This window comes from Penicillium soppii (assembly GCF_028829465.1).
Source record: "Penicillium soppii strain IBT 18220 chromosome Unknown utg000004l, whole genome shotgun sequence".
In the NCBI taxonomy this organism is placed as follows: Eukaryota; Fungi; Ascomycota; class Eurotiomycetes; order Eurotiales; family Aspergillaceae; genus Penicillium; species Penicillium soppii.
Genome location: NW_026643234.1, coordinates 4,216,840 through 4,243,867, shown reverse-complemented (window position 1 = coordinate 4,243,867; position 27,028 = coordinate 4,216,840). Strand labels below are relative to the sequence as shown.

At 46.8% G+C, this 27,028-nt stretch overlaps 11 protein-coding genes across 11 annotated transcripts; 6 read left to right on the top strand and 5 right to left on the bottom strand.

Annotated features, from left to right (window-relative positions):
• Positions 1–182: 182 nt before the first annotated feature.
• N7529_005023 (putative 26S proteasome-associated ubiquitin C-terminal hydrolase) lies at positions 183–1,296 on the top strand (the record flags this gene model as incomplete). The annotated part of the gene is made up of 3 exons (XM_057240550.1): positions 183–224; positions 274–368; positions 477–1,296. 3 exons carry the CDS (start codon positions 183–185, stop codon positions 1,294–1,296), a joined length of 957 nt encoding a protein of 318 aa, XP_057099845.1.
• A 310-nt stretch (positions 1,297–1,606) lies between these two features.
• Positions 1,607–3,793, bottom strand: N7529_005022 (uncharacterized protein; the record flags this gene model as incomplete). Its single annotated transcript, XM_057240549.1, has 4 exons — positions 1,607–2,224; positions 2,275–2,418; positions 2,471–2,990; positions 3,045–3,793. The coding sequence occupies 4 exons, from the start codon at positions 3,791–3,793 to the stop codon at positions 1,607–1,609; spliced, it is 2,031 nt and encodes a 676-aa protein (XP_057099844.1).
• Positions 3,794–5,380: 1,587 nt separating this feature from the next.
• N7529_005021 (uncharacterized protein) lies at positions 5,381–6,085 on the top strand (the record flags this gene model as incomplete). The annotated part of the gene is made up of 4 exons (XM_057240548.1): positions 5,381–5,410; positions 5,484–5,826; positions 5,856–5,950; positions 6,011–6,085. The coding sequence occupies 4 exons, from the start codon at positions 5,381–5,383 to the stop codon at positions 6,083–6,085; spliced, it is 543 nt and encodes a 180-aa protein (XP_057099843.1).
• A 121-nt stretch (positions 6,086–6,206) lies between these two features.
• On the bottom strand, positions 6,207–7,866 carry N7529_005020 (Zn(II)2Cys6 transcription factor domain-containing protein; the record flags this gene model as incomplete). The annotated part of the gene is made up of 2 exons (XM_057240547.1): positions 6,207–7,731; positions 7,799–7,866. 2 exons carry the CDS (start codon positions 7,864–7,866, stop codon positions 6,207–6,209), a joined length of 1,593 nt encoding a protein of 530 aa, XP_057099842.1.
• A 1,473-nt stretch (positions 7,867–9,339) lies between these two features.
• On the top strand, positions 9,340–10,521 carry N7529_005019 (uncharacterized protein; the record flags this gene model as incomplete). The annotated part of the gene is made up of 1 exon (XM_057240546.1): positions 9,340–10,521. One exon carries the CDS (start codon positions 9,340–9,342, stop codon positions 10,519–10,521), a length of 1,182 nt encoding a protein of 393 aa, XP_057099841.1.
• Positions 10,522–12,264: 1,743 nt separating this feature from the next.
• On the bottom strand, positions 12,265–14,549 carry N7529_005018 (Polyketide synthase enoylreductase; the record flags this gene model as incomplete). Its single annotated transcript, XM_057240545.1, has 5 exons — positions 12,265–13,400; positions 13,460–13,856; positions 13,911–14,167; positions 14,223–14,292; positions 14,358–14,549. The coding sequence occupies 5 exons, from the start codon at positions 14,547–14,549 to the stop codon at positions 12,265–12,267; spliced, it is 2,052 nt and encodes a 683-aa protein (XP_057099840.1).
• Positions 14,550–16,555: 2,006 nt separating this feature from the next.
• Positions 16,556–18,088, top strand: N7529_005017 (uncharacterized protein; the record flags this gene model as incomplete). Its single annotated transcript, XM_057240544.1, has 1 exon — positions 16,556–18,088. The coding sequence occupies one exon, from the start codon at positions 16,556–16,558 to the stop codon at positions 18,086–18,088; it is 1,533 nt and encodes a 510-aa protein (XP_057099839.1).
• Positions 18,089–20,174: 2,086 nt separating this feature from the next.
• N7529_005016 (uncharacterized protein) lies at positions 20,175–20,741 on the top strand (the record flags this gene model as incomplete). The annotated part of the gene is made up of 1 exon (XM_057240543.1): positions 20,175–20,741. One exon carries the CDS (start codon positions 20,175–20,177, stop codon positions 20,739–20,741), a length of 567 nt encoding a protein of 188 aa, XP_057099838.1.
• A 106-nt stretch (positions 20,742–20,847) lies between these two features.
• On the bottom strand, positions 20,848–23,015 carry N7529_005015 (uncharacterized protein; the record flags this gene model as incomplete). The annotated part of the gene is made up of 7 exons (XM_057240542.1): positions 20,848–21,237; positions 21,290–21,698; positions 21,759–21,959; positions 22,010–22,164; positions 22,222–22,553; positions 22,611–22,727; positions 23,006–23,015. The coding sequence occupies 7 exons, from the start codon at positions 23,013–23,015 to the stop codon at positions 20,848–20,850; spliced, it is 1,614 nt and encodes a 537-aa protein (XP_057099837.1).
• A 757-nt stretch (positions 23,016–23,772) lies between these two features.
• Positions 23,773–25,969, top strand: N7529_005014 (uncharacterized protein; the record flags this gene model as incomplete). The annotated part of the gene is made up of 5 exons (XM_057240541.1): positions 23,773–23,901; positions 23,955–24,037; positions 24,099–24,363; positions 24,415–24,538; positions 24,666–25,969. The coding sequence occupies 5 exons, from the start codon at positions 23,773–23,775 to the stop codon at positions 25,967–25,969; spliced, it is 1,905 nt and encodes a 634-aa protein (XP_057099836.1).
• A 278-nt stretch (positions 25,970–26,247) lies between these two features.
• N7529_005013 (uncharacterized protein) lies at positions 26,248–26,897 on the bottom strand (the record flags this gene model as incomplete). The annotated part of the gene is made up of 3 exons (XM_057240540.1): positions 26,248–26,298; positions 26,408–26,754; positions 26,828–26,897. 3 exons carry the CDS (start codon positions 26,895–26,897, stop codon positions 26,248–26,250), a joined length of 468 nt encoding a protein of 155 aa, XP_057099835.1.
• Between the last annotated feature and the right edge of the window lie 131 nt (positions 26,898–27,028).

Genomic DNA, 27,028 nt, shown 5'->3' with positions numbered 1-27,028 from the left:
TGTCGTTCTTGTTGTTTTGGGTGATTATGTGCTATAAAGTGGACACCCACGTGACTGATATGTGTACTTTGAAACTCACGTGATAATGACATAACCGCCCGTTTAGGGAAGAAAGCAACGTTTGATTGAGAGCTCCAACAACGTCACCTACTTTTCAATCAACACCACTAATAACAGTCAGAATGGCTGATATAGGTGGCTGGAGTACTATTGAGTCAGATGAGGTACTGTTATTTCAATGATCTACCTCAGTAGCCAGCTGACACAATGTAGGGCTTGTTCACCTCTCTGATTGAGACCCTCGGGGTTCAAGATACCCAATTCGAAGAACTCATCTCCCTCGATGCAGACACAATCCGCTCACTAGGGTAAGCTGCAAACCTTTCCTAGTCCCAAACTTTGCAACTCTAAAGAAAACCACCACATACCAAAACCCCAAAAGAGAGCCGCAAAGCTAACTATCAAACCCGCAACAGTCCCGTCTACGGCGTGATCTTCCTCTTCAAATGGACTCGCGAAGCAGCAGGCGCCCGCGCCGAAGCCCCCCTCGATGGAACCTACGACCAAACAGCCACAGACAACAACCTCTTCTTCGCGGCGCAGACAATCCAAAATGCCTGCGGCACGCAAGCCATCCTCTCCGTAATCCTGAATCACGACAACCCGCCCGCGCCCCTCCCACCAATCCAGCTAGGCCCTGAGCTCCGCTCCTTCAAAGACTTCACAACAGGCTTCCCGCCTGAACTCCGCGGTGAAGCGCTCTCCAACAGCGAAGCGATCCGGTCCGCACACAACAGCTTCGCGCGCGCAAGCCCCTTCGCCGATGAGACGGCCCGGCCGCAAGACGACGAGAAGGGCGCAGACGTGTACCATTTCATTGCGTACACGCCTGTCAATGGGAAGCTGTATGAGCTCGACGGACTGCAGCCGCATCCTATTAGCCATGGGGAGTGTGATGTGGCGTCTTTCCCGGAGAAGGTGATTGAGGTGCTGCAGCGGCGCATTGCGCGGTACCCGCCTGAGGAAACGCATTTCAATCTTATGGCTGTTGTGAAGGATCCTAGGGGGCGGGCGCGGGAGATTGGGGATGTTGAGACACTGGAGAGAGAGGAGAGAAAGCGGGCTGCGTGGCAGTGGGAGAATTCGCTGCGGCGGTGCAATTTCGTTGGCTTTATTGGGGAGGTTATGAAGGGGGTTGTTGGGCTTAAGGAGAAGGATCCTCAAGGGAAGGCGTATGGGGAGTGGGTTGAGAATGCGAAGAAGGAGACAAGGAAGAAGCTTGAGATGCGACGGTAGAGATACCTCTGAGTGTTGGTCATGAGTGATTCCTCGTGGATTTGTTTTCGTCGTTTATGCTACTATGATGGCATTTCAGATACCCTTTTGAGATGATGGGGACGATCGAAGTGAAATAAGATATGGTATGGTATTCGATGATAACGTCGAAACTACAACGCTATTGTGTACTAAATACATGTAGATGCGATAAATCACCGATGCGACGCAGTATGTACTGGCGTCCTTATCGTAATTCGAGCGTCGTAACGATGTGTATGCGTATGGACAGTCTTCGTTGCAAATATCAACGCAGCTGTGCTTCCAACGCTTAGTATTCAACAAGTCGAGACTTGATATGCTCCACCAGGGGAGCGGGAAGATCCTCTTCTTTGACCAGCTTCATTGCAAGGAGATCAGACCAGAAGAACATCGCACGGTCCTGGGAATAAGCTAGGTAGTCAAAGTCCCCTTCTTCATCGGCATCGTCTTCCACCTGGGGAGTCTTCTGGCTGCCCTCGCCGTTTTGTTCATCTTTGTTAGACCCATCGCGAGCAGCGAGTGCCTCGGCAATGCCTTCCTCCATGCCAGGCACCTTGGCCTGAACGATACCCCAGGCGATCCATTGAGCGGATCCCATTACCCTCCATAAACGGGTTTGCTGCATGAGGAATCGCACTTGTTTGTCGTGCTCATCGTCAGCGAATTTCTCAATCTGCGAAGCCTGAGAGGGCCCTTCTGCCCCCTCGTCCAAGTCTAGCGGCGCAAATGCGGCAGAAGCGCGAGGGTGAATGGTTGGCGTAGATAGGGGTGAGATAGTTCCGGCAGCACCGGGTTTGTGGGTGAGGTAAGTCGACACGAATTGGTATTGTTGCTCTGGTGTGGGATAGGCACGGTTGTTGCAAGCCCACGAGCGTTCTTCGTCATGGTAGTTGTAGCACCACTCGGTCTGTTATAGTTAGCACCTTTCAGGGCCGGCAATTGAACTCATGAACTTACAAAGTGATTGGCAAACTCAAAGCCAGGAGTGTTGGCAGAGGAATATTCGAAATCGATCACGACAAGCTGCTTGTGTTCGTTTGCGGGTAAAAGTAGGGGTGACTGTGTAGCTGGCTCCATGCGAAGCAGGTTGCCATATTGAGTCTAGAGAGAATGTCAATAAAATACCGAGGTGACCCAAGAGAAAAACAATTACATCATTATGCGCGAAGACTAGCTGGCGCTTGATCTCGGCAATGCCACCAGAGCTGGCAATCAACCAACGACGATAGTTCTCCACGGCTTTGCGGAAGATGTCCCATTGTACACCGCAGACATAGCCGCGGCGACGCCATGGTTCTGTTGCGGCCTTGGCTTCATTCTGCGGGGACTCGAGCTCTTTGTCTAGCCATGTGGTCACCTGCTCGCAACGGTCCACCCACTTGTCCCAGTTATTGAAGATCATCGGTCCCCCTTCGCGCTCCTCTTCCAGGAGCGTAATACCTTCGTGCAACTCTCTCATCCGCTTAGCAACTTGCTTCGCCGTTTCAGGCATACGCAGCTCCTTGTGTGTAAGTGGGCGAGCCTCAAAGTACTCTTCGAATCGACCATTAAGGAAAGTTCCGAGAATGCGGGGGCCAATGTTTTTCTTTCCTAGGCGACGGAGGATTTGTAGCTCCTTCTCCCGATCAATCAAATGGTCGACTTGAGGGCCGTAGATACGCAAAAGAAGCTTCCTGTGACACCAGTTAGTTTGCGTCTCACAACAGTCGCAACAACTCAATACTCACGGTGGGGGCTTCCTAGAAACCAGAGTGTTGCTGTCGGTCTTCGGAGGAGGCAGATGCTTGGGTGGCTCAACTACATATACGGCGTTGGTAAGAGCGCCGCTGAGCCGGACCACCTCAATGTTTCCAGCCAGGTCCGCAGGGACCTTCCGCCACCCTTTCAGTTGCAAGGTGTGCACAATACGGACGATCTCAGTTTTGAATGTCACCCAAGCGTCTGCGTCCTTGGCTTGCTTCACGCTCGCGCTGGAGTCAATATTCTCCTCTACTGCAGCGCCACCGGTGTAGGCAAGTGTCTTTGTATTGTCAAGATAAGCTTCCACGCCTGGTGGGGGTGCCTCGGCATCCGTAAGTTCAGACTCAGAGGCGGAACCTCTTCGTAGGCCCTTAAGACGGCGTCGAGATTGCTTTTTGATTGGCTGCCGCTGAGTCGAGCTGGCTTCAGATCCTGGTTGGGTGGTCGCATATTGGAGGAGAATCTTCTCCAGTTTATCCAGTGAAAATGAGGTCTCCGAGGAAGGGTTTGACCTAGGTCGTTCTAAAAGACTCTCTTCTGTAGGTGCGTCGCTTTCAGGTGTTGCATGGGATGTTGCTTCGGATTTCCGTGCTTTACGATTCTGACGTCTGGTCTTTTCATGATGAAGCCATTCGTATACTTGGTGGAGTAGTCCCTGCTGGGTATCTTCCTCCAATTTGGATTGATCTTGAGCACCATCGTGCTTAGCACCTGACTGGTCGTCTAAAGAAGGCATGGTGGGTGCTTGTTGAGAGGTTGGTTGCGCAATGGGCTTTGGGGACATTGAGGCCCAACACTGATTCAGACTTCCGTTTGATGGGGGGCCAATAACGGGTTCTCTTGCTTTCACGGTTTTGGTCAAAAAATCGATATCCAAACCTTTTCCCTTAGAAGAATCTGTCGGGAATTAGCTTTTGAGCTGAGAAAGGCAGATGATTCGTGTGAGGTTGCTGGGGGCGAGCGTCGAGTCGCCTCCGATAGACTGAATTACAAGCAAGGGAACAACGTGTACTTATATGGCGGGGGCGAAAGATAACGAACAGCGATACAGGTGGATTCCTTAACTACAACAAAAGCCACCAAAAAGAGAAAAGGAAAAAGGAGTTAAAAAGGGGGATCCTACCTTGTTCGGGACCGTTCCCGGGTGTGATCCACGTGTAAGCCGAGACGAGGCTCAAGGGCTTATCGGGCACGCGACCAGTTGCAAAAATGATTGCACTGGACAACAAAAAGTGTTCAACTTGTGCAAAATGTAGTTTGGAGATAGAAAGGAGAGACTGAAGTGGGGGAGATAATTGGACCCCTAAACCACGGGTTGACAAGCGAACGGAAACGTCCTGATTGTGGATGTGGTCCCTGAAAAAGTTCCCAACTCCGGCCAGATGACGAAATCTGGGGAAATTCAGGACCATGAGACTACTGCAGTAACCATCAAACAATTGTCGAATGAATAGTCGATCTCTTCTGATCGCGGGGTGTCAAATGTACAACAAAAAAAAAAAGTGGCGAAAAAAACGATTGCTTATCGCTCAGGTGACCCGTATCGAATGCCTGGTGGATCGGGCAGCCAACAAATAATTGTGGTCAATTGACCAATGATCGATCCCATTTCATTTATTCCGGGATGATAGATTTAGTTCTGATTGAGAAATGTGTCACACTACTCCGTACTCCGTACTCGTCATCGATAAAGGCCGAATATTGTATTTGGTGGCTGCGTCGGCACACGCAATGTCACAAAGTTGGTCACCTGAGCATCTCAGATACGGATAAAATATTGTACATGGCGCAGATGGCTTTGAAATGGTCGTATGTGGGGGATGAAGCTTGTAGTCCCATGTAGTCTCGGCTCCCGAGAGAGTCTAGTTATGGGCGGAGCATTCGTGGAGTCTCATTTTGGAAGTATTATCACAGGTTGTCGGAAACCTATTTTGGTCTCGACTTCTCTGACGTTGGAATCATTTTGATGGATACAAAGAAGAAGAAGGTTGGATTGAGGGGAATGTCCATTGAGAGGGGAGTACTTAGGTACACGTTAATTTAACCAATTGACAAAGCTTTCCGACCGTGCGCTGCGCGGTCTTCTATGTTTGCCCTTGCTTCATTCAGAGCAGGGAGCAGGAGAAATATTTCTCCGGTGGACGGCGGAAAGAATACCCCTGTTTGAAGCGAACATTGACAACCTTCCGATAGTGTAGTCAGACTAGAGGGTTCTTTTCTGCTGCGTGCAATTGCCTTGCACATGGTCCCAGATCCGAATAGTTGAACGATGGCATCAGTCCATGGTCCCTCATCAGCTAACTGAAGCCTCGTCAGCTTGATAATGGCAGCATCGCATACTTTGCGCGAAACAGTGCGAAAGAAATGATCTTCGTGAATTGGGCTATTGGTAGCAGGAGACAGATTTTCTCTCACATTTATACCAGAACTATAACTCAATCAAATCGATTGTTGCTCATCAAATTGGCTTGAGTTCGGCAGATGAATGCCACATCGCTGATCCTGAGCAATGGATGTGTGGAAGCTTTGTTATTTGCATCCCAGTCAACACCGATAGTCAAGGCCTAAAGCCTGAAATACAAACGATTATACGATTTCCCTTGCCATATCGGGTCGGGGAAGTCTCTTGTCCTGGAATTGCCGATGAGAAGATACTTTGTGAAGCATGGGCATATGTATGGCTCCAGGCAAATTGCCCAGATGTTGTTGTTCCACATCTATATGAATTCGGACTTGCTACTGGCCAGACTGTCCGTTACCATGTCATATGTCCGTGGAATTCATGCTTATCAATATAGTTCGCTCCTCTCGACAATCTAGCTATGCTTATACGCTCGATGGAAAATGTCCACCGGTGGGTTTTGGCGTGAGTAGGCTACGCAGTCCCTTCTCGGTATATTCGAATTTTTAATAAGGCGCCCACCCTTTGGTCACAGATTGTATCTTGATTGAGTACATTGAGCAATCCCGGGCAGAATGCTTTCTAAATCGTGGGAAGAAGACCGTCACAATGCTCAGCTACGAATGAATTTTTTCCGTAGCCTTTCTCGTACTCTACTTTCTCTCACACGCACCATTATTCATGAACTAGAAATTCAAAAGAAGTTGACTGGGCGGGAATAGTAATCTAGTTTTAGCCCCCAAACCTCTTATCGATTTTCAGATTTATCCTTCAGAAGTGGGAGCAGCACAGATGATTCCGAAAGCCACTTCTTTCCTTCCATGTTAGAGACATAGGCCGTAAAATGCAACCGATTTTCCCGCTCCCCTTCATTGTTCAAATCTGACGAGACATTCAAACTACTGATGCGCTTATCTGCAGTCGGAATATTCCCGGAAGACCCCATCAAATCTGCAAACGACTCGATCCCGTCCTGCGCGAGATCCTCTTCTATAAAAACAATTGTAGCAATGATATTCGCAACTGGAGCACACATACATAGCCCCTGTACTGGCGGCGCATCCAGTAGAAACGACAATGCCTGGCGGCGCAACTTAGGAGACCGACACTTGAGCGCTGTGATGAAGAGAGGAAGAAATATGCCCATTTCAAGCATGAAATAAGGCTGGCTGCCGTCTGGGCTACGGGTAGCATTAATGGCCTTGGGCGCATATTGCAGAATTTGCGCGAACTCTGCTTCGAACTCGTCATATACCATCTCATTGAGAACGAGAGATGTTTGCGTTTCGATCAATATACTGATGAAAGTCATCAAAAGAAGACAGGTCGAGTCATCGGAGAGTTCCACAGTTGGATAGTAATTCGGATTTTGTGAAGGTGTCATAGAATTGAAAGATATGTACCAGACTCGTAAACAATCTTCCAGGCATTTTTGTCGGTCCGCAAAGGCAGATACATCCGGTATATTGCCGTCGTTAAATATTTTCAAATCAGCTTTGACTTCTTTGTTGAGGATTTTCCATTCTGCAACAAGATCTAAAAGTGCGTTTTGAGCTTCATTGGTGGTCGTGAACCTTCCTCTCATACTGGTATGATTCAATGCCCATGAGTCGCGTAAGGCACCATCTGTTGAAATGAGAAATTGAGCCCCTAAACGGTGGAACATCGGGTAGATAGTGGTCTTCAATAATGCAAAGCCATTGTCAGAAGCCGCGATAGATGTTGTGCTGGCCAATAGTTGCGCCCCTTGTTTATATAAAGTAACGGCGGCTGCTCTATTGCCCTGGAGTAGCTCAATAGCGATAAAAATAACACAGCTGATCATGGATATCGTGAGATCAGCAACACCCCGGTTGATGCGTTGTTGTAGAGCAGCCAGTGAACGTGAGTACCACACTAAAGCTTCTTGGTGGTAGTCATGGCGCACGTCGGCCGGGTTATTGATGAGAGAAAATGGAGAAGTGTCATGGATTGGAGGTCGCTCATGAAGTGTGCTAAGTGAAATGACAGCATCCCACACAGCTGGTTCTAATCGACAGATCTGCAGGACGGATCCGTTCCAAAAGGTGAGATCTAACACGCCGGCAAGAGCTGGTCCTACTCGATGGAAGTAGTACTCAAAAGCACGACGTTCCCGCTGGCCCGAATGCGACTGTGGATACGGTGACACCAAGATTGTTTGAAGGGAATGGGTGCTGTAAGCACACTGTCGGCCTGTGCTAGTGCATCTCACACAAAATGGTTTCTCCTCACTACACCGGATACGACGAATTCTAGGAGTACATCAGTTCTTCAGCCCCACCCAATTTAAGCGGGCTTGATTAGAAAATGTGGACTGACTTGCAGGTATCGCATCCTGTTTTCGATTTGGTACTGCCAATACGGCCAGACCTTTGGGATGAAGGCATGGCCGGACAGGATGTGCATCAAGCAATATATATAATCATCTAGTGCGCGTTCTGTTTATTAGAATCCGCAGGTGTTGTGTTCATGTATGCGGTGCAACAGGAGCAACCTTGAAGATCAATGCACGTGGCCTGAAAATTAAATTTCGGTGCCTCAGGCGCCACCATATCTCCAATTGTCCTCAACCACATCCAGCTTTTCGAAGTTCATCCCCCTTGTTAGGGAATACTGTCAGATATCACCAAATTATTGCGATGACTATTAAGATTGCAGAAATTAGGATCTACGTAAGGGCATTTGAAAAGAAAAGATTAACAAAAGCCTTAAAAGCACGTCTAATTTGCCGAGAGAGTAATTTGATCGAACGTGAATTTTAACCCTCGATGGATTTTAGTCTGTTATTATCTCATATTTTTTATCATGATTATGTTGTTTGATAGACTAGATGGAAGGGAAAGTGAAGATGAAGGTGATAGAGATTTAACAAAGTCCAAGGACTTTGTGGTCACCTCTACGTGAGAACACCAAGCAATATTTTTCGCTTTAGAGACACCAAATAGCCCGAATCGGTGCTCTGATGATCACAAGGCCCTGCAAACTAACAGTTGTGGCTTCTGATAAGGGTTTCTAAACCCTCAATGAGCTTCATGTTGTAACTTGAATTAGGGTCCAAGATGGAGTCCACTAGGTTGGACACCGTCAGGGGTCCGAAACGATATGTATTCGAGTATCTCTTGATGAAAAATAAAAGCAAGAATGTGGTAAACCCTCTAAAGCTCAATGCTTCTTCTACCAGATCGGATTAGTAGTCGTAGAACTAACCAATATTATACTGCGATTAAGCATACGTAAGAGTGGAGACTGGTGGAGCTTTACATACGTATGTTGGAGGGAGCAGCGGGAGCTCCATTTTTATTATTGGCCAGATAGTTCCTCGCCTAAAGCCATATCTATGCCGAATACCAATCGGGTTGAGTTCGTACCGTTCGTATGCGGATAGTATACGTACTACAATAATTCCGCCCATATCCCGCTGGAGCTAATCAGAGATTCTATATCGAATTTTATGTTTGGTATTGATTTTTTTTTGTCTCAACTGCAATGTATTGCATGACTAGTTTGGAGGATTGATCAGGCTCCAATCAACCAGAATGTTCAGTAGGTTCTCCGGTCGCCAAGAATCGCAATGACGACTGAAGGGGGAGTCACTTTGCACCATTATTATTTTGTAACTTATCTCGCGGCTTCCAAGGTGGAGGCGCCAAACATGTGCGCGGCAGAAAAGTATTGAAGCTAAGTTCCACCTACAACGTACGGGAGTGTGGTATCTATATTTCATGCTCCACTTGGAAACCTACAACATACATTTGTTAAGAGGTGTTCGGAAAAAGGTGCGAGATTGTTTTCCCGGACGAACGAGGGACTTCACCACTTTCAACTAGTGGCCCCCCAGCTGGCCCAGACACACATTCATCATGCTGAGCGGGCTTTTGGGATGGATCCCCCTTCTCTTCGAACCCCTCTCCAACTACTATATCCCTCCTATACAGCCCCAGGAGCGTATCCAGTCCCATAATCAACCTTGGGGGCAGATCATCACCGGTGTGTATGGCCGCCCACCCCTCTGGAAGATTCATGACCGCCATGGGGTTGTGAATTGGAGCTTTGAGCGCAAAGACGTTACGCAAGATCTGCCCGAGGATGTGCACACATGTCTCTATTCTAGAGCCAACGATGCCACCGAAGTCAAATATATGAACAACGGCACCAGCGTCGGTGGTGTCTATAGTGACCTCGCTCTCGTCATAAACCATACACCCGAGAATCCGGCCATCGACAAGCTTATCACCTTCACACTCTGCAGAAGAAACGATGCTCTCTGGAATGCGCATACCCTCGAGCCGCTACCAGGAGATCTACTCGCCGTGGGTACTACTGGCCAGCGACCCTGGGACGGAATCCTTGTCTATAATGCTAGTGCCGCCAACCCTCTTATGGCGAATCCTCCAATCATTCAAAATATCACCGGGCTACGTGCTATCCACGGGCTGATCTGGGACGAACAAGGGCAGATGCTATGGGCTGCCGGGACAGACGCTGCGGCGGACGGCTCTGATCCGGTCCCTGCATACGGCACCATCATAGGATATCCCTGGAACCGCACGACAGGGCTACTGGAGAAGGATGATCGCTATATCTATAAGCTGCCCGAGGCAACCTTAATTGAGGCTGAATGGGGCAAAGGATACCCCTGGTGGGCCGGGTTACACGATCTGGTACCCATTCCTGGCCAGCGGAAGTTCCTTGTGTCAGAAGATCGCGGTCTTCATGCCTTTGATATAGAGACAGGACAGTACACGGAGCATTATGAGAATGTCACCGAGAAATACCTCAGAGGGTTTGAGGTTACAACCAATGACCGTCATGGGTATACTAAAGGGGTGTGGGAGGAGCTGCCACAGTCTGATCTCAAGAGTTTCAACATTGCACCCGATGGAAGTTTCATCTACGTGCAGTCCTTGTGGACTAAGTTCCGTGGTTTTCATACTAGCCTGGTAGTCAATGGCCAGCGACGGAAGATAAATATCGGTGATGAAATCTATCGCTCACGGTGGTTTGGGAACTTGGATGGCTGGCCTAAACCACCTAGGCTATAAACTATGAGCGCATTATAATTTTAAAATCAACAACTAGTACCCAAATTTCTAAATCAGTTCCACATCTATGGATCTTGGCCAACAAGCGCACCTAGAATAAATGAGTTGCTCTTGGTTAAAGCTCAACATTGGCCGCCGTGTAATCCTTCAAATGGCAAGCTAGATGATGGTATCTTACACAGTACAAATTGTCTCACTATAGTTTATGCTGGCTAAGTGATTTTCGCATGGCGAGCTGAAGACTTTCCGAGGCTGGGTCATTGAGATATGAATGTTAAAACAACATGTCCTGATTCACCTCTTGGTTGTCGGGATCTGTGGGGCCTACCCGTATCATAGCTATCATAGTGTTCGTCAACATATTCTTGATGACACTGGCCGACTCGCTGAACAAAAGTACTCTTGGGATGCTCATAGTAGACCCATCCTTTTCATTGACTACTCGGCTATGGAATATCGAAACCGCAAGCGTGATCTTATTGACTGTCGCAGGTGTATCGCTCTTGAACACCCCAAACAAGATAAAAGTACTAAAACAAAGTGTAAATTGGTCTAGTCAGCCCTTTCTCGCATATCTGGTGGACTATACGGGAATTAGAACAGCTACCACCGTCAACATATCGAGGGATTTTATTTTAAGTATATTTCCTCTGATAAGCTACATATGAAGAATATCTTCTTTCATTAAGGATGAGTATTGTCCAGTACAACGCTATTTCCAAGACGGTGGTTGATTCTTGCTGCTGTGGTTGCTCCTCTATGAGAGTTTTTGGAGGTGGCAGTCATGCTACCACTTTTCTTGCCTTTGTGTTTTTACATCCCAGAACTCTGGATGTACTCGGTCAACGTTTCACCCCTGGAAAATGTTGGCTTCCTTTCAGTTATCACTGGATAATTCCCATCGCAGGAATATCTTATTTAGTAGTTATCGGCCAGTGTCTTGGCTCCTTTTTAAAACTATTACTGGTCGCTAAAAGCAATACTTTGCCATGTAGACACTCTCTATCATCCACGCCCAGTGTATCCAAACGTCCAATAGGTTCTATTCTCTATGAGCGTTCTTGAAAGACAATTCAAAATCATGTAAATCAGGTACGTAAGCATCGCATAATCTCAAACACCATAGCGGCGGGTGTGGCAGATGTCATGTCCCAGCGTTCAGGTCTAAGCCGCTCATTCCTTGGAGCTTACAGCTTGACCAAATCGAGCTAAGGTTTCACTTATATCCCAAGGATGGATGCAGCACTCGAGAACTGCCAGCTTGCTTGGTTCTCTCAGAACTCGATCAACTGCCAATAGTAAATCGTCGTGGGTCTTGATGCGCATTGCAAGTAGAGCCGGATTGTTTTGACCTCTTTTTTCCGCCTCCGTCAGGTAATTGTTCCCATTTCCAGGGCTGTGAGATACATTGCACATGGTCTCTGCAAAATTGGCATAATTCCAATTGCTGACGTAATTATAGGGACCGTCGTGGATTGCACTCTAATAGATTTGAATGTTTAGTTTTGTAGATCCAAAGCTGGCGTCGAGATTCTTACCTCGATTCTGTATCCCATGTTATTGAAGATGAAAATCACGGAGTTTGTCTTCAGTCGAATCATCGTGCTCAGTTCCTGAGCTGTCACTTGAAGCTTCCGTCTCCAATCATTAAGATTGAACGCCCTTGTGGCTGGGCAAGTTGAGAACCCAGTGTTGCTGGTAAAGCCCACCCGATAGAGCCATACAACATCTGCATTTGATAGTCTACCCCGGGGGGAGTTTAATCATCTGCGCATTGAACCAGCTGTCACCGGTTTCCGCTATCAAGGTGTCATTAGGTAGCAGTAAGGACTGAATTTCCTTCAAAATTCCTGCCCTCGTGAGGGGCTGGCTAATAGAAGTTTGCATATCTATCCATTTCGGGGGGTCTTCCGCATGGCTGGCGGAACCGTTGCTCTTCATGCAGTAGCTGGTGAGATTGGAAGCGACAATACACCCCGATAGATCAGCCATTGTGGCGGGACCGATCAAACTGCCATTCGGTGCCCGAAGATGATCTAGGCTTAGATCTATAAGCGGGGGTGTGGGCCCCTTCACCAAGTTATAATCGGTCGAACGTGTCCCGATCCCAACCCATAAGTCAGCACCCATCATCACATCCAGGCATGCTGAGTCTGAAATAGACCCCCAAAAAGTCCCTTGGAATTGGGGATGTACTTCAGGGACTATGGACTTGGCGTCAGGTTGACAGAACACGGGGCATCCCAACTTCTCGATAACAGAAAGCAGAGTATCCCGGGTTAGGCTGTGTCGTGCAAGTGGACCAACAAGTATCACCGGGCTCTGCGCGTCCTGCCAGTAGCTGGTGAAGAGATCCAATGTATCCCTAAGAACACTAGGTAGAGATACTTGTGGTTGCCGGAGAATGAGCGGTTTGGGAGCGTCACAAGGGTACTCGACAATATTGGCTGGGATCTCGATATAAACCGGGAGCGAGTTCTCAAGACAACGGAGAAGTGCCTGATCCAGGACAAATGCTGGATCTGCTTTGGGATCTAGACGGACGGAAGCCGTAGTCACATGTTCAAACATCCGGATTGCCTGGTCTCGCTCTTTCAGCCCCGTGGTATGATGAATCAAATCATCCTGTCCAAATGTGTCAGATGGAGGAGCTCCGGAGATGACGATGACCCGCAGTCGTTCAGAATATGCGCCGGCAATTGCGTTGAGCAGCGAGAGCCCTCCGACCATAAAGGTGACAAACACAACTGCGGTCCGAGCTGGAGATGATCGCGAGTACCCGTCGGCAGCATAGCCGGCATTCAATTCGTTGCAGCAACCCACCATCCGCAGGTTGGGGTTTTTCAAAATCTGGTCGATGAGAGTCAGGTTAAAGTCCCCTTAGGAACCCAGTCAGCATTGTCCTCGCAGTCAGAGCCTCTCACAGACCGAGCCTTACCGGGAACGACGAAATAATCCCTAATCCCAATCTCTTCCAGGCGCGATGCCAGCAATGTCCCCATGTTATATTCGCTGGGAGTAAATTTTGGGCTTATCCCTATTGAACCATTGACCACGGTCTCGGGACTAGGAATTTTCAGCACAGTTCTTCCCTGCATCTTGCCTTGTTCCATTTTCTCAAAGACCGTAGGGAGTTCTTCAAGGGAGGTTATTTGATACTGAATGCGAAAGCGATTATTCGCATAGATTGCCAGTGCCTCTTCGGTCTCAATAGAACTGCCAACGTAAGAACCCTTCACCATTTTTTGCTTTACGACCGTAGAAAACAAGTCGGCCTTGATGATAGCATTCTTAGGCAGACCAACAACAACGACGGTTCCTTTTGGTCGGATGTACTGGTTGCACGATTAGTGTAACGGCAAAACAGTATTTAATGTCATGGAGCTTACCTGAATTGCTTGACCAATTGGCCTCTCCACTGATGCGACCACAATAGCAGCATGAGGTCCACCCCTTGTAAGTTCCTGAATTTCAGGAATTAGACGCTCTTGAGAGGCGATGTAGTCCACGAAGTAGTCAACTCCAATCTCCTTCACCAGCATAGCTTCCTTGCTGGACCCTGCCGAAAGGGCGAGTACACGATATCCAAGTGCTTTAGCATACTGACAAGCGAGTGTACCAAGACCCCCGCCGGCTCCAACAACAGCTGTGATCCTTGATTAGACACAGACATCAACATTGTAGGAAATTGGTAGCATTACCAACAATCTGTCCTGGCTTGAGGTTGCTTTCTTTCAGTGCTTTGTATACAGTCACTCCAGCACAAAGAATCTGATTATCACGGATGTCAGCAACAAGGGGATTAATTAGGTCACATCAAGTATTTTCTGACTGACAGGGGCGGCTTCATCCAAAGAAATCTCGTCCGGTATACGGACAGCATTCGTTGCTTTACAAACGCAATACTGCTGAAATGTGCCATTGACAGTGTAGCCAGAAATCTTGGCACTGGGACAGAGTGGCTGATCGCCATCATCGCAGAACTCGCAACTTCCACAAGTGTCATTCATCCACTTTATATCAATCATTTTATATCAGTATCGAAAAAATCTCGTAATTGAAAAACTTCAGAGAAGACGGAGAAGAGGCTTACTTGTACCCCAACTCGATCCCCAATTGATACTCGACTGACATTACCTCCTCGGGCAACTACTACCCCGGCTCCCTCATGGCCACCTGTCCGCAGTGAGAATCTTTACCAAATGATTCAAGTCTAGAATGAGTGACTTACCAACCAAATCTTTCTTGGTTTCAAGTGGCCAATCCCCTGTTCTAAGTCAGCCGAAAATATCTTCGACGCATATTCTTGAGTCAAACCTTTCCATGCGTGCAAATCGGTATGACACACTCCCGAATAGTGAATTTGTACCAATATCTCGTCAGAGGAGATTGATGGCACCGGAATTTGAGTGTAAAGCAAAGCTTTTAATGATCAGCACAATTCTGGCACAGAAGTTAAATTCAGGATATATTGCAGCATTTACCTGAGGCTGTCTTTTCAAACACCTGTGCCCACTGCATCTTCGGAATCTCGAGTACCTTGTGAGCCCCATTCACTTTCTTTGACTTGATTGTTGTCATCTTTGCGTTTGAAGTTAATAGAAGTAACAAGATAACCCAGCCAGCAAGATATGAACGATATCTAAATCCTAACGATAGCTCTCTGGAGAGCTAATGAAGAACTCAAGAATGGAGGCGTTTTGGAGAACCTCTGAGAGATTTGAGAGACTGATGTGATAATGAGTCCATTCTTTAATGGTATGCTCCTGCTATTTATGGTCTTCTGCGGGCTTCAGCCTTGGATACTTGATCCTTAGTAGGCTCTGATCAGATCATCCTTTTCCCTGCTTTATCCATTGATTTCAAATCATTCACGTCGTGTAACTAAGTGAAGATATGGGCGATAGCAGCGGTGACAATTAATATGCTTCTCTCGGCGCAAGAATATGCATGTTCAAGTATAGGAAAGCACTTTCTTATCGTTGGTATTCACACCGGAAACAACATTTTCAATGAGGGATTTTTCAACGGACTTTGTTACTACTCATGCATTCAACGAAAGGAATCCAAGTTTGTATGCTTATATGCTCATGTTTTATTGGTAGGATGAAAGCTGGGAGAGCAAAGTCAAGAAAAAGCGTTTGTAAATGCAGGCATACTTCATCCGACAAACTAAGGGTTTTGTACGATAGACTACCATATGAATAGATTAGTTTACTGAGTCGTACATGCTTACAGGCCCGGTAGGTTACTTCTACCTAAATGTGTGTCTAGCACTTCTTTCTGTACTTGAAGATGTTTCGGATAGATTTTGGGTTGCTGCATAATATTGACATAGTGAAGATACAGTCTAGCGGTGAGGAGTCTTTGGAACTTTTCGGCTTTACCATCAAAAACATTCGTCATGTGTATGCATGCTCAATGGCTTGTTTTCATGAGAAAATTCATATTTTTCAGATATAGATTATCACTAGTTGATTAATTTATATTTCCCGTACCGAGACCGTTAGTGACCCTTGCTCGGGTATACAGATAAGCAAAAAAGCAAATATATGGGTCCGATCGTGCCGATTAACTGCCCGATCGGTTAGTTCCAATATCGCTCGGGACGGGTACTACCAGATTGAGTTGAACATACATGACAACAAATTTTGTCACACAAGGTCAATGTCGAAAAACAAGTTTGAACTGACACAACACCCTTTAGCAATCTGATGTTCTTCTGCGGCTTCTAGCTGATTCGTTGCCACTTTCCGAAGCTATGTTAGATTTACCAAATATCATGCAAGTTGGCATGACGATGGGCCAAAAGACCGCAATCGAATGTAGTACACAGAAAAACTGATGGTTTCTTGACTTTGAATTGGGTTGAAAGCCCGGTCTCGATCTTAGGTGACGCAAACTTGGAAGTCTGCCAGGAGACGTGCTTGCGATGCCATTTGTTGACAGGCAACAATGGTAAATCATTGTAGGATCGGAGATATAGATAGGTATATCCATCTGATACGACTCTTCTTTCGGCCCATATTACACCATGTCTATCTTGTTCAGATCACCACGTACTAGGATTTTGAAGAACTTTCCTGTTGTCAAAGCGATCACCACTCGTTTTGAAACCTTTGCAAATACCACTGGGAATATACTCGGTACAACAAGCCAGAGTAAAAGCCTCTCGGAACCTTCTTCAACATCAGTCAAATGGAAACAGGTCAGCAACGGCCAATATATCAGGCCATTTGATCCCTTTGAAAAAATGTTTTTATTTTTTTGTCATGACCCGGCTAGACCGGAAACTCGAAGCCTTGACATCGTGGCCAGCGTTGGCATGGAAACTTTACCTAAGGACGCAAATAAATTTCTGGAGACGATCAAAAAAGCATGGATCAGACTACGCTATCTCCATCCTACTCTTGCCACTGAAGTCGGCCAAGACGAATTCCGGTACATGCCTCTCAAAGATCAAGCGGATATTGATAATTGGCTGGAGAAGACTTTCATCATGAAAGAGTGGGATTCGGATAGTGAAATTCAAGGCTGTCAAGACCTCGGTATCGCACCTTCTGCCCAGTCGCCTGTGCTTTACTACTTCCCTGGCAAGCAAAAACTTATTCTCCGCATGAATCAGATGCACGGGGATGGACAGGCAGTTGTGATTTTGTTACAAGACCTCTTTACTGAGATCCAACGCTTGAACTTGGGCGGAGAAACTGTGAATGAACCTTGGGGTGCGGAAGTACAGAGCCTTGCTTCTGGTGGATTCGACGCTGCGGGAATAACCGCTTTGGAAAATTCCTGGTCCTCGAATTTTGTCTCGACTTTGCCCCAGCTACGAGCAGAGGGAAAGGCGTTCGAAATACCTTCCGTTGATAACACGCACCCACCTGGAGCAGGCAAGACACAATCTCTCGAGTTTTCCGAAAACGAAACATCTGAGCTTCGGGATCAAGCTAAAAATCAAAATTTGGGGCTTACTGCTTTCTTGCATGCAGCACTTCTCTATGCCGGAAAGAGAATTAGTCCCAGTTCTGAAAGTATGATCCACTCAGCCGTTCTTATTTTCAGTTTTCGAGAAAGATGTACAGACTCGCCTCCCAATGCCAATTCAAGAGCTGCTGCTCTGCGGATTGGCTTTTGGCCTGTACAGGTGCTGATAACGGATAAATTTCAACGTACCGCCTTGCGTATTAAAAATGCATACAAGGCTCTCGCTCATCGAAAGTCTGCTGCCCTCGTCACGATGGTGCCATATTTGCAGAAATCCGCGTCAGAATTGTCTCAAGAATACTTCAAGGGAATACTGCCCAGCTTCATTGGGAATGTCTCGAAAGCCTTCCCGAAAAGCTACGGCTCTTTCAAAATCCGGGACTTCTGGATGGCTGGGGTGCCAACTGACGAACGAATTTATTTCGGATTCCAGACCTTTGGTAATAAATTGTCTATCAGGGCCTGTTACAACCAAACATATCATACAGACGAGCAGATAGCCGACTACCTTCTGCATATTAGACAAGAGATGTATGCCGGTCTGACATCTGATGTCGAAAGCTCAATTTTCTGTCGACGGTGACCTTGCAGGGCTAGGGTTCAATGTAAATGGCTCGATCAGATGCCAGCTAAGGCGAACGATCACAAGTGTGTGAAGTATATCGATTGGAAAAAGGCAATTCTACCGATTCGCTTTGTATTGTTTTTGGCAAGGTGCTTTGTTGAGCTTATGATCAGATTGCCTATCAAGAAGTTATAGCACATGCATTATTTTGGGTTGAGCGTAAAGTATTCTACCTTTTGGAGACCATTTGAAGCCTCACTGTATTCACAACCATATTCAACAAAGACTGAGACTATCGACTATCGGCATGGTTCTCGCTATGCTTCTTAGAATAGCTCTATGTGCACTTTCTAATGATTGAGTGACAGGAGACCCTGATCGCTTTGCTCCTGTTGCGCAAGCAGCTGACAAAGAAAGATGCGGTGGCGTTATTCATTTCGAAATCCACCGTCCGCCTATCAATAAAATATTCAGTGCGATGCAGTCATCCAAGGCGATGTCGCCACCCGATTCACCGAGCTCTTTCCGCACGTTAGGGAGGTAAAGGACCGACCAGAATGGATGGGCTAGATGGCCAATTGGAAAAAGAACTTCCCGATCTAATTGAGATCACGGCTCGGACCGCCGAGCTAATGCAATGCAATGTAATGCAAGATGAAACATATACTGCACGAGACAAACTTGCGATCATCATTTGGTAGCTGAGTAGATAATGCATGGCAATTGGTGGCAAGCGGAGCTCTTGTATTTCCACTGAACTCGGCAGGTTGGGGTTGTACAACAGGTTATGTCCATATCAAGGTGCTGCATGGATACCATCTGCTGCATGTGGTTGAATCGGGCCATTTGGCTACGAGATCGATCAGCTGAATCTGCGTATGAATTCGATGGGCCGCTTGAGCCTCCTTACATTTCCCTCACCCGAGCCACCAGACAGGCCTACCATGCCTAGGCTCGTGCTCACGCTCATCGCCCTACGTAAAATTTAATTGTAAGCAATGACTCATTTCCACCTCTCGTGTAATAGATTCTATCTAGGAACATACTGGACTATCAAGCAGTCCCGCATCTGACCTGGATATGCAACACTTTGGAAAATACTTCCCACCCAATAGGAAAAAAAGTTGAACTACCAAGCCTATGTTTCTAGGAGCCACTTTTGCTGCCCAACTACAAATTCAGAGTTTCGGACGGTAGCGGCGGGTGTAAAACCTAGCTTTAAAAATAGACATTCGATCAACTTGTAACCTACATAAATTTGTTGGATATTTTGCTACCGATGGTAGGAAAGAAGTAATGGTTTTTCATTGCTCGCTCTAATTATTACCCGCAGTAGCCGATTCAGGGTGCTACACATATATTAGCCAAAATCAAAAAGATAGAGGTTGATCTTATCGAACGCCTCATAATGTCCGAGTGGCTGATACTATAATCATGTAGTCCCTTCATAGCCAGTGTATCGAGGGACCCCAACGGACTCAGGTACTCATCCGGTTTCCCGGTAATGCCAGGGTATCGAGCATTCATGTATTGAACAAGAGCTTGCGAACATAGAAGCCTTTGTGACCATCGTATCTACGTCACGCCGTATCTACGTCACGCCACTATGACGGGGCGAAGATAGGGATGGGTGCAACAAAGCGGGATGGGTCTGGTGTGCCAATCAAAAATTCGAATGGGCAATACGATATTCATTATGAGCTGTGTAATGTGGGTACTAAGACGACATGAAATGAACTGCTTTACTACCATATATCTCTGGCACTAAAGATTATCTCTAAGCACGATGATGGTATGAGGATGAAAGTGAAATAAGTGAAATAAGTGATCGTGCCCTACATGGTCTCCTATGCTTTTTCGTCGCCAAGGACCTTGGTGCATGCATGAATGTAAATCAAAACTAATGAACAAAATTTATGAGTCATTCACACCAAGTTCTCCAAGTAGATCATCTATCAAGTAGTCCCTCATTGAACTATTCCTACCTCAAATAGTACTTTTATACCCTGAAAAGAGATATAACTACATACGTAAAGAATATGATGTTGACACCTAGGTAGACGTTTTGTCGTGTCAGTTCACCGCTTAACACGTCCAACACAACATGGAGCTTTTATTTCTCTTCTTTCCTGCTTCTAACCTCTCCTACCTAGCCATTGAAAGCAAACGTAGTTTCGACAACCCCCACTACTCTTTAGACCTTTTCGTCCACATATACTATCACCATGGAAAAATCAACAATAAAAAATCCAATACAGACATCTTCATGAGCATCAAACCTGAGCACATGCGAAACATCGCCTCGCGATCTAAAAACCATGAATACCGCAGCTATCTTCTCCCATCAAATATCCAGCGAATCTGGTTCTACACCTCCAGCCCCGTGCAGTGTATTGAATACGTCGCACATATATCCCAGGGCAAACGTCCAGGAGATGTGCCTGAAGATGGCGGCATTGGAAACATTGAGTTCAACGAGAGCTTGAAGCTCTCCGGTTACGGCTATGAGATTCTTTCACTGTGGAAGATCAACGAACCTATCAGCTTGAAGAAGGCTATCGAGGAGGGTTTCCTCAAGGGTCCACCCCAAAAGTATTGTTGGGTATGTCTGGAATTTCTGGAGAAATATCCACTGGATCAACTGAATCAGTTGTTCTCGACAGTCGGGTGAAAGAGCTGCTCGACTAGTTTAACCAATTATGCCTATTTCCATTGCATACATCGCGGATTAGTAATTTACTGTACGTATCTCATGTCTTCAGGTGTGTATATATTTATTAAACGAATGGACACAGTCCACCTGCATTGGAAAATGACTCCACGTCATGTGCAGCTAATCCTGCCGATTCATCTTGAACATCAATCAACATAGCCATACCCGTAGCTGAGTGCCAAAGAACATGGCAATGCAAAAGCCACACACCAGGATTATCAGCCCTGAAGCGGAGCACAGCATAGCCGCGACTAGGAATCTGCACTGTGTCGCGCAAAGCAGCCCTGTTTAGGTCGTACAGTGGAATGCTTGCATCTTCTGAGTCATGTCCAACTTTAGATCTCAAATCTGTTTCAGAAGAAAGGTGGGGTGGGGCTTCATCGACGAAAGGGTTGTAGGAGCCCCAGCCGTATTCAGATTGATGGGTCTTGAGGACGTAGAAGTGGTGGCCGTGCTGTGAAATGGAGTTAATGGTATGTCAATGTGGAGGGGATGAAGTTTCTTACCAGGTGGAATGGATGAGATCCTTCGTCTAGGTTGTTGATTACCAAGTCCACCCACGCGGGCGATGGACCCGTGGATATCACGAATTGGTTTGTATCCCACTCTTTTCGTGGTAAAGATACTAAAGGAGCAGATGGGTCTTTTTGGGGACTCCATGTGGTTTGATTGAAGTACCCAAGTGGTCTGTTGGAATGCCGGGCCATCTTTTGGATTTTGGTGTATACAACATGTGTTTGCTGTGCGACGTGGGGGATAGCTTGAAGTATTGAGGATGAAGATGGAACATCTTGAATGTTGAGATGATGGATCCGGATAGAAGACTTGGTTTGAGCGTCGGATAGAGGACGAGGCTTGTGACTCAAAGGGAAAGTTTGATTCGGAGTCAATGCCGGGTTAGCATACTTAAAGCACCTAGTCGAGTATCAGCCGGAAGTTCATCGCTGCTGGGGTGTGCGTTGAATTTGCTCATACTCTTGATCTAATTGAACTGCCACGGTGAGTTCATTCTCGGCGTTCTGCGGTGGTGGCCGAAGAATGAAGTCCATTCGTTGTCCGGGGTAAAGTATACCGATGGAGTTAATATCTTCATCTCTAGGGCGTTCGACATCCACGCTATCTACTTGAATCAGATCCACCCAATAATCAAATTTGAGACTAAACCCAGCAAGAGATCTGGAAACGAGTCAGTTAAAAATCGTCTGGCTCTCGTGATGTTTCCATACCCAGTGTTGACCACACGGATGCGATATTTCAACCGAGGATTGAGATCAAGGAATGAAATCAAAGCCTGATCCATACAGTCCACTGGCCTAGCAGTAACGGCCATCTTGCAATCAAAATATCCTACTCCATTTATCAGAAGTGAGTCAGGAACAGGCTGATGATTGTGTTAAGTAGGCTCTTTGCATGTTGAATGTTCAATCTCGTATCTTACCTCGTTTCCAAAATTCCCAGGATCTGTATACCAGTCAAGGACGTCTCTCGCAGATCGATGGTACCAATCTCCGATAAGAAGCAACACCTCTTTATCATATGGCAGGTGGTGAGCTCCATCTTGGTCTCCGGGAGCTCGGCCTCGAACAGCTGATTTGGAAGCCGGGGCATGAACAACCAACCCACCATAGAGACCGTCTGCCCGTGAGACTCCTGAGTGAGAATGATACCAAAATGTGCCACTCTGGCTAGCAGGAATCGTCAGGTTGTACAAAAACTGTTCTCCGGCTGCGATCGGGCATTGCGAAACTGCTACTGCTCCATCCATGCCATCTGTAGAGTTTAGCCATGTCGTCTTGGAAGACAATATGACCGAAATTTAATACTTACTGGCTACATGAAGACCGTGCCAATGGAAAGCAATCGACTCTTCCGGCAGGTCATTAGTCACATTGATAATCAACGTATCACCAGATCGACTCTCAACCGTCGGCCCAGGAAAGAGGTCTAGATCGATATTCTCCGTTTAGATCGACAACCTCACTACCAAATGATATGCTCGACTGACTGTTAATTAGATAGACCCGCTTTGACACGCCATCTGGCCTGCGGTAGCCCGAGGTCACCCGCCAATTCAAATGATGTGTAACCGGTGCCCGGTATATGTGATTCTCCGGATGGACTTCAATCCGCGGGCGCGTGGCCTCGTCCACTTGGTGTCGATGCCCAGGTAATATCAAGGGCGGAGAGGTTGGAGTCAACTGAAGCAGGTATACCAGCCCTACCAAAAAGCATGCGACTAATGAACAGCCCACGATAGGCCACCGCCTATGTTGTGGTTTGGACATCGGCCCAAGGGCGGCTTTTTCCGAAGTGTCGACAGTTTGAAACAGACTATCCTTTCGCATAATTTATCAACGATCAAGCATAGTGCATTCAGCGGCACTTATAGTATGTCAGAGGTATGGTTCCAAATGAATGCAACGTACAACGGAGGAGATACAAGGGTCCGAGCTATGACCTCATGGCCACCCTTGCTCCAAAGGGGTATCCAACTACGACCTTACAGAAAGGTATGCAACCCACGTGCCTTTTATTGATCAATCAGAGTAAAGACATAATTAATTATTCAGAGTTGTATTGAGAAGGAATCGATCATTCACTGCTTTTGGGCCCGGTCACACGAAACTAAATAAATCGCTGTTCCTGCCGAGAAAGTGTTTACTCTAGTGGATCTTCACGTGGATCTACCCGCATATCAGATTGGACAACTTCTGCTATGACTACATACTATATACACGGTAAGTTCATATGTAGTTAGAATTTATGTGTATAGTGCATAAAGCGGAGATTGATCGGCATGAATTCACAGGAATGTAGCCTATCCCTGCGCTCCGATCACTTCCGACTCCTTTTCATGGTATAGTACAACGAAAGAGGTACTTTCAAGATGTGACAAGGTCTCAGATCTTGTTGAGATAAATAAGAAGTAGTGAAACCTCCTTCTTTTTTTCTCTCTTCAATCTAATCCCTACTACAAATACCCTCTGTCATGGGTTTCAAGACGCTTCCAGGTATCGTTCTCGCGGTGCTGTTGGGAAGTAGCCCGGTGTCGGGTGGATCTTTGAAGGACATCGAGCATGTAGTCATCTTCATGCAGGAAAATCGGTCGTGGGACACTGTAAGCAATTCCCTGTGCTACTATCTATTGACATTGTGCTCATTTGATTGAAGTATTTCGGTACAATGGCTGGAGTCCGGGGCTTCAATGATCCCAATGTTCAAGTCAATCCCGACGGCAACTCGGTCTGGCACCAGTAAGTTGTACAAATACATATTCTCAGTGAGGAATAAGTGAGAGATTCTGACAACTCCCAGAGTAGTCGATCCCGCACAGTCCAGTAAAACCAAGTCTTTGTTGCCCTGGTACTTGGGCCAACAGGGCGGAGATTGGCATGATGCTATTCAGTGCATGGTTGCGGGTAGTAATGGCTATCAAGAGAACCAGCAGTCTCTGAACAATGGTTCAAACAATCATTGGGTTACTAAAAACACACCTTGGAGCTGGGGCTACTTGAAGCGGCAGGACATACCTGTTCAATATGCTATTGCCGAAGGATGGACAGCAGGAGATATGTATCAGGTACGTGATTAGGTATGATCAGGAAAGATGCATAAGACTAATCGAAGATAGGAAAGCCAAATTACCGCCACCAACCCTAACCGGGTAACTCTAGTAAGCGGCTCTATCAATGTACCCGGGAGCCCACAAAACAAAGATGAGGGAGGTGTTTACATCGACAACAACGAAGTTCCAGGTACGTGTCGTTCTCGATTTTCCTCTTCTATTACCATGCCCTTCCTTCCTTCCCTTTCCCTCCCTTCTTCCTGGTCATTATCTAGCAACATGTCGCATACTTTGTTCCCACTGACCGCAATGTACAGGCTGTGACGATCACGGTATCAACTGCTACCCACTCAAGTGGAAGACAGTCTATGATTTCTACGAGGAAGCTGGGGTCTCTTGGCAACTCTACCAAGATAAGAATAACTTCGACGACAACCCTTTAGCTTGGTTCCAGCAGTTCCAAAATGCACCTCAGAACAGCCCCCTCGCTAAAAAGGGCATGTCATTCGTTGGCCTTGATGCCTTTTATCAGGCCGCTGCTAACGGCACCTTGCCCGAGGTCAGCTTCATTGTTGGTCCAGCTGAGTTGTCTGAGCACCCACCCTATATGCCCAAAGATGGAGCTTGGCTTCAAAAGAAAGTTGTGGACGCAGTAACCAACAGTCCCAAGTACAATTCCACTCTTTTGATGATCAGCTACGATGAGACAGGTGGCTTTGGCGATCATGTCACTCCATTCCATTCTCCCAGAGACACTCCAGGAGAATGGATGGAGGATCCTTTGGGTCTATTTTCGGATATTTTCGTTGGTCCGGGATTCAGAGTACCTTTCTACATGATCTCTCCGTGGACCCGAGGAAGCCGCGTTTTCACCGAGAGAGCAGACCACAACTCCCAGATTCTCTTTGTTGAAGAGTGGTTGACAGCCCGAGGATACAAAAATATTCAAACAGACCAGATGGTTTTATGGAGGCGCAAGCACATGTCAAATCTTGTCAACGCACTGGATCTCGATCATCCGGACTACTCTCTCCCTAACATCCCGGAAGCTGAGACTCCAGCCACAAATGCCAAGGGTAATTATGTTGGCAGCTCTAATTGCCAGTCTCGTCATGCGCAAACACGGCCTCCTGTTCCATATGGAGAACAAGGCAATACAACGGATACCAACTCCTTGTGGTTTGAAGAGGGATACAAAGAGGTGATTGGCTACCTGACAGAGGGCCGCTACCTAGTGTTCGAGAAAGATGGATTGGCCATAACTAACCCCGGCAACGGCCACACTCTCACCACCAGTCATGCAACCCCTCAACATAATGATAAATCTCAGCGTTGGATCATTCATTACAACAGCGACGAGGAAAGCCAAGTCTTCACTATATCGAGTGCGCTCGATGGCCGATGGGTTGGCTCACGTGGTGTCCTACTTCCAAAGAGCCAAAGCGCAAGTGCAGCTCAAGTGCGACTCTCTTTCCTGGGCAATGGTCGCGGTTACACCATCCAGTTCGTGGAGCAAAGCAAATACGTTGATATCAACGCCCAGGGATACTTGAGCGTTGACAGTACCCGAATCGACGCTATCGGTGGCTACAAGATCTTCAGTGTTTCCTACCGGGACTAGGGAATTGATATGATGAAATTACGACATCTTGTATAGCCATCTCATTCGAGGCTGGTGCCCGGTCAGATCATTTATTTTCGCTATAAGCATTTTAAAGTCTTTTCAGGGGCCAGGAGCCTTAAACCAATGAACATACAAAGGTCAACTTGTTTTTCTCTCTTTCTGTTTTCTTTGCAGCGAATCGCTGGGTAAACTTCAAAGCAACACAGTTCATCATATGCATGGATACTCATTCATATTCACTAAAAACCCGAGTCTAGTTTTGGTTTTAAATTCATCTATGCCTTGATGACTGTAAACGGTCCAGCAGCGTTGAACAGAGTGGGCATCTGCATCATCAAATTAGCATGCAGTCATCCAGAAACAAAAGCAGTCCCGATGTAAACAATCCAACCACAAATAAGCCATAGTAAAAAAGGGCAAAACATCGAAACATACCTGAGGTGCTGTCGACAGAGAAGTACCGACTCTCAAATACCAAAGCGAACCATCCTTGACATCTGGCAAGTTCTTGGGAATAGTAACGTCCACAACACCAGCCTTCTCCTTGATACCGCTTGTGATCTTAATGGATTGGTCGAAGGAAATGGTATCCAGCTTGCGCACGGGGTTGTTATACAGCCAGACGCTGTAGTCGTCACCGGGGTACTGGGTCAACGGGTCTGGGCAGCGACCTGTGGGCTTGCGGTCGAAGCGGAATTTGATGGTTTGTCCGGCGGTCACGGTTGAGTTATCGGGAATACCTTGGTAGACGTTCACGCAGGAGTAGTCGCGTTTGCCCCACGCTATTAATTGATTCGAAACTGTTAGTCGGGGTCATGTTTGGTTTGAGGGATCAGTTGGTGTGATAGTGCATACGCTGGTTCTTATCGAACAAGGCGGTGCTGGTAGCCACCAGGGAAGCAAGGACTGGGACAGTAAACTTCATCTTAATTCTTCGGAACTGAACAAAATGTAGATGTAGAGATGATGATTTTTTTGGAACTGGATTAAGTACAGGCACACTGCAGATACTCAGGGTCTTATAACACACAGAAATTATACAGCGTCGTGGTGCCA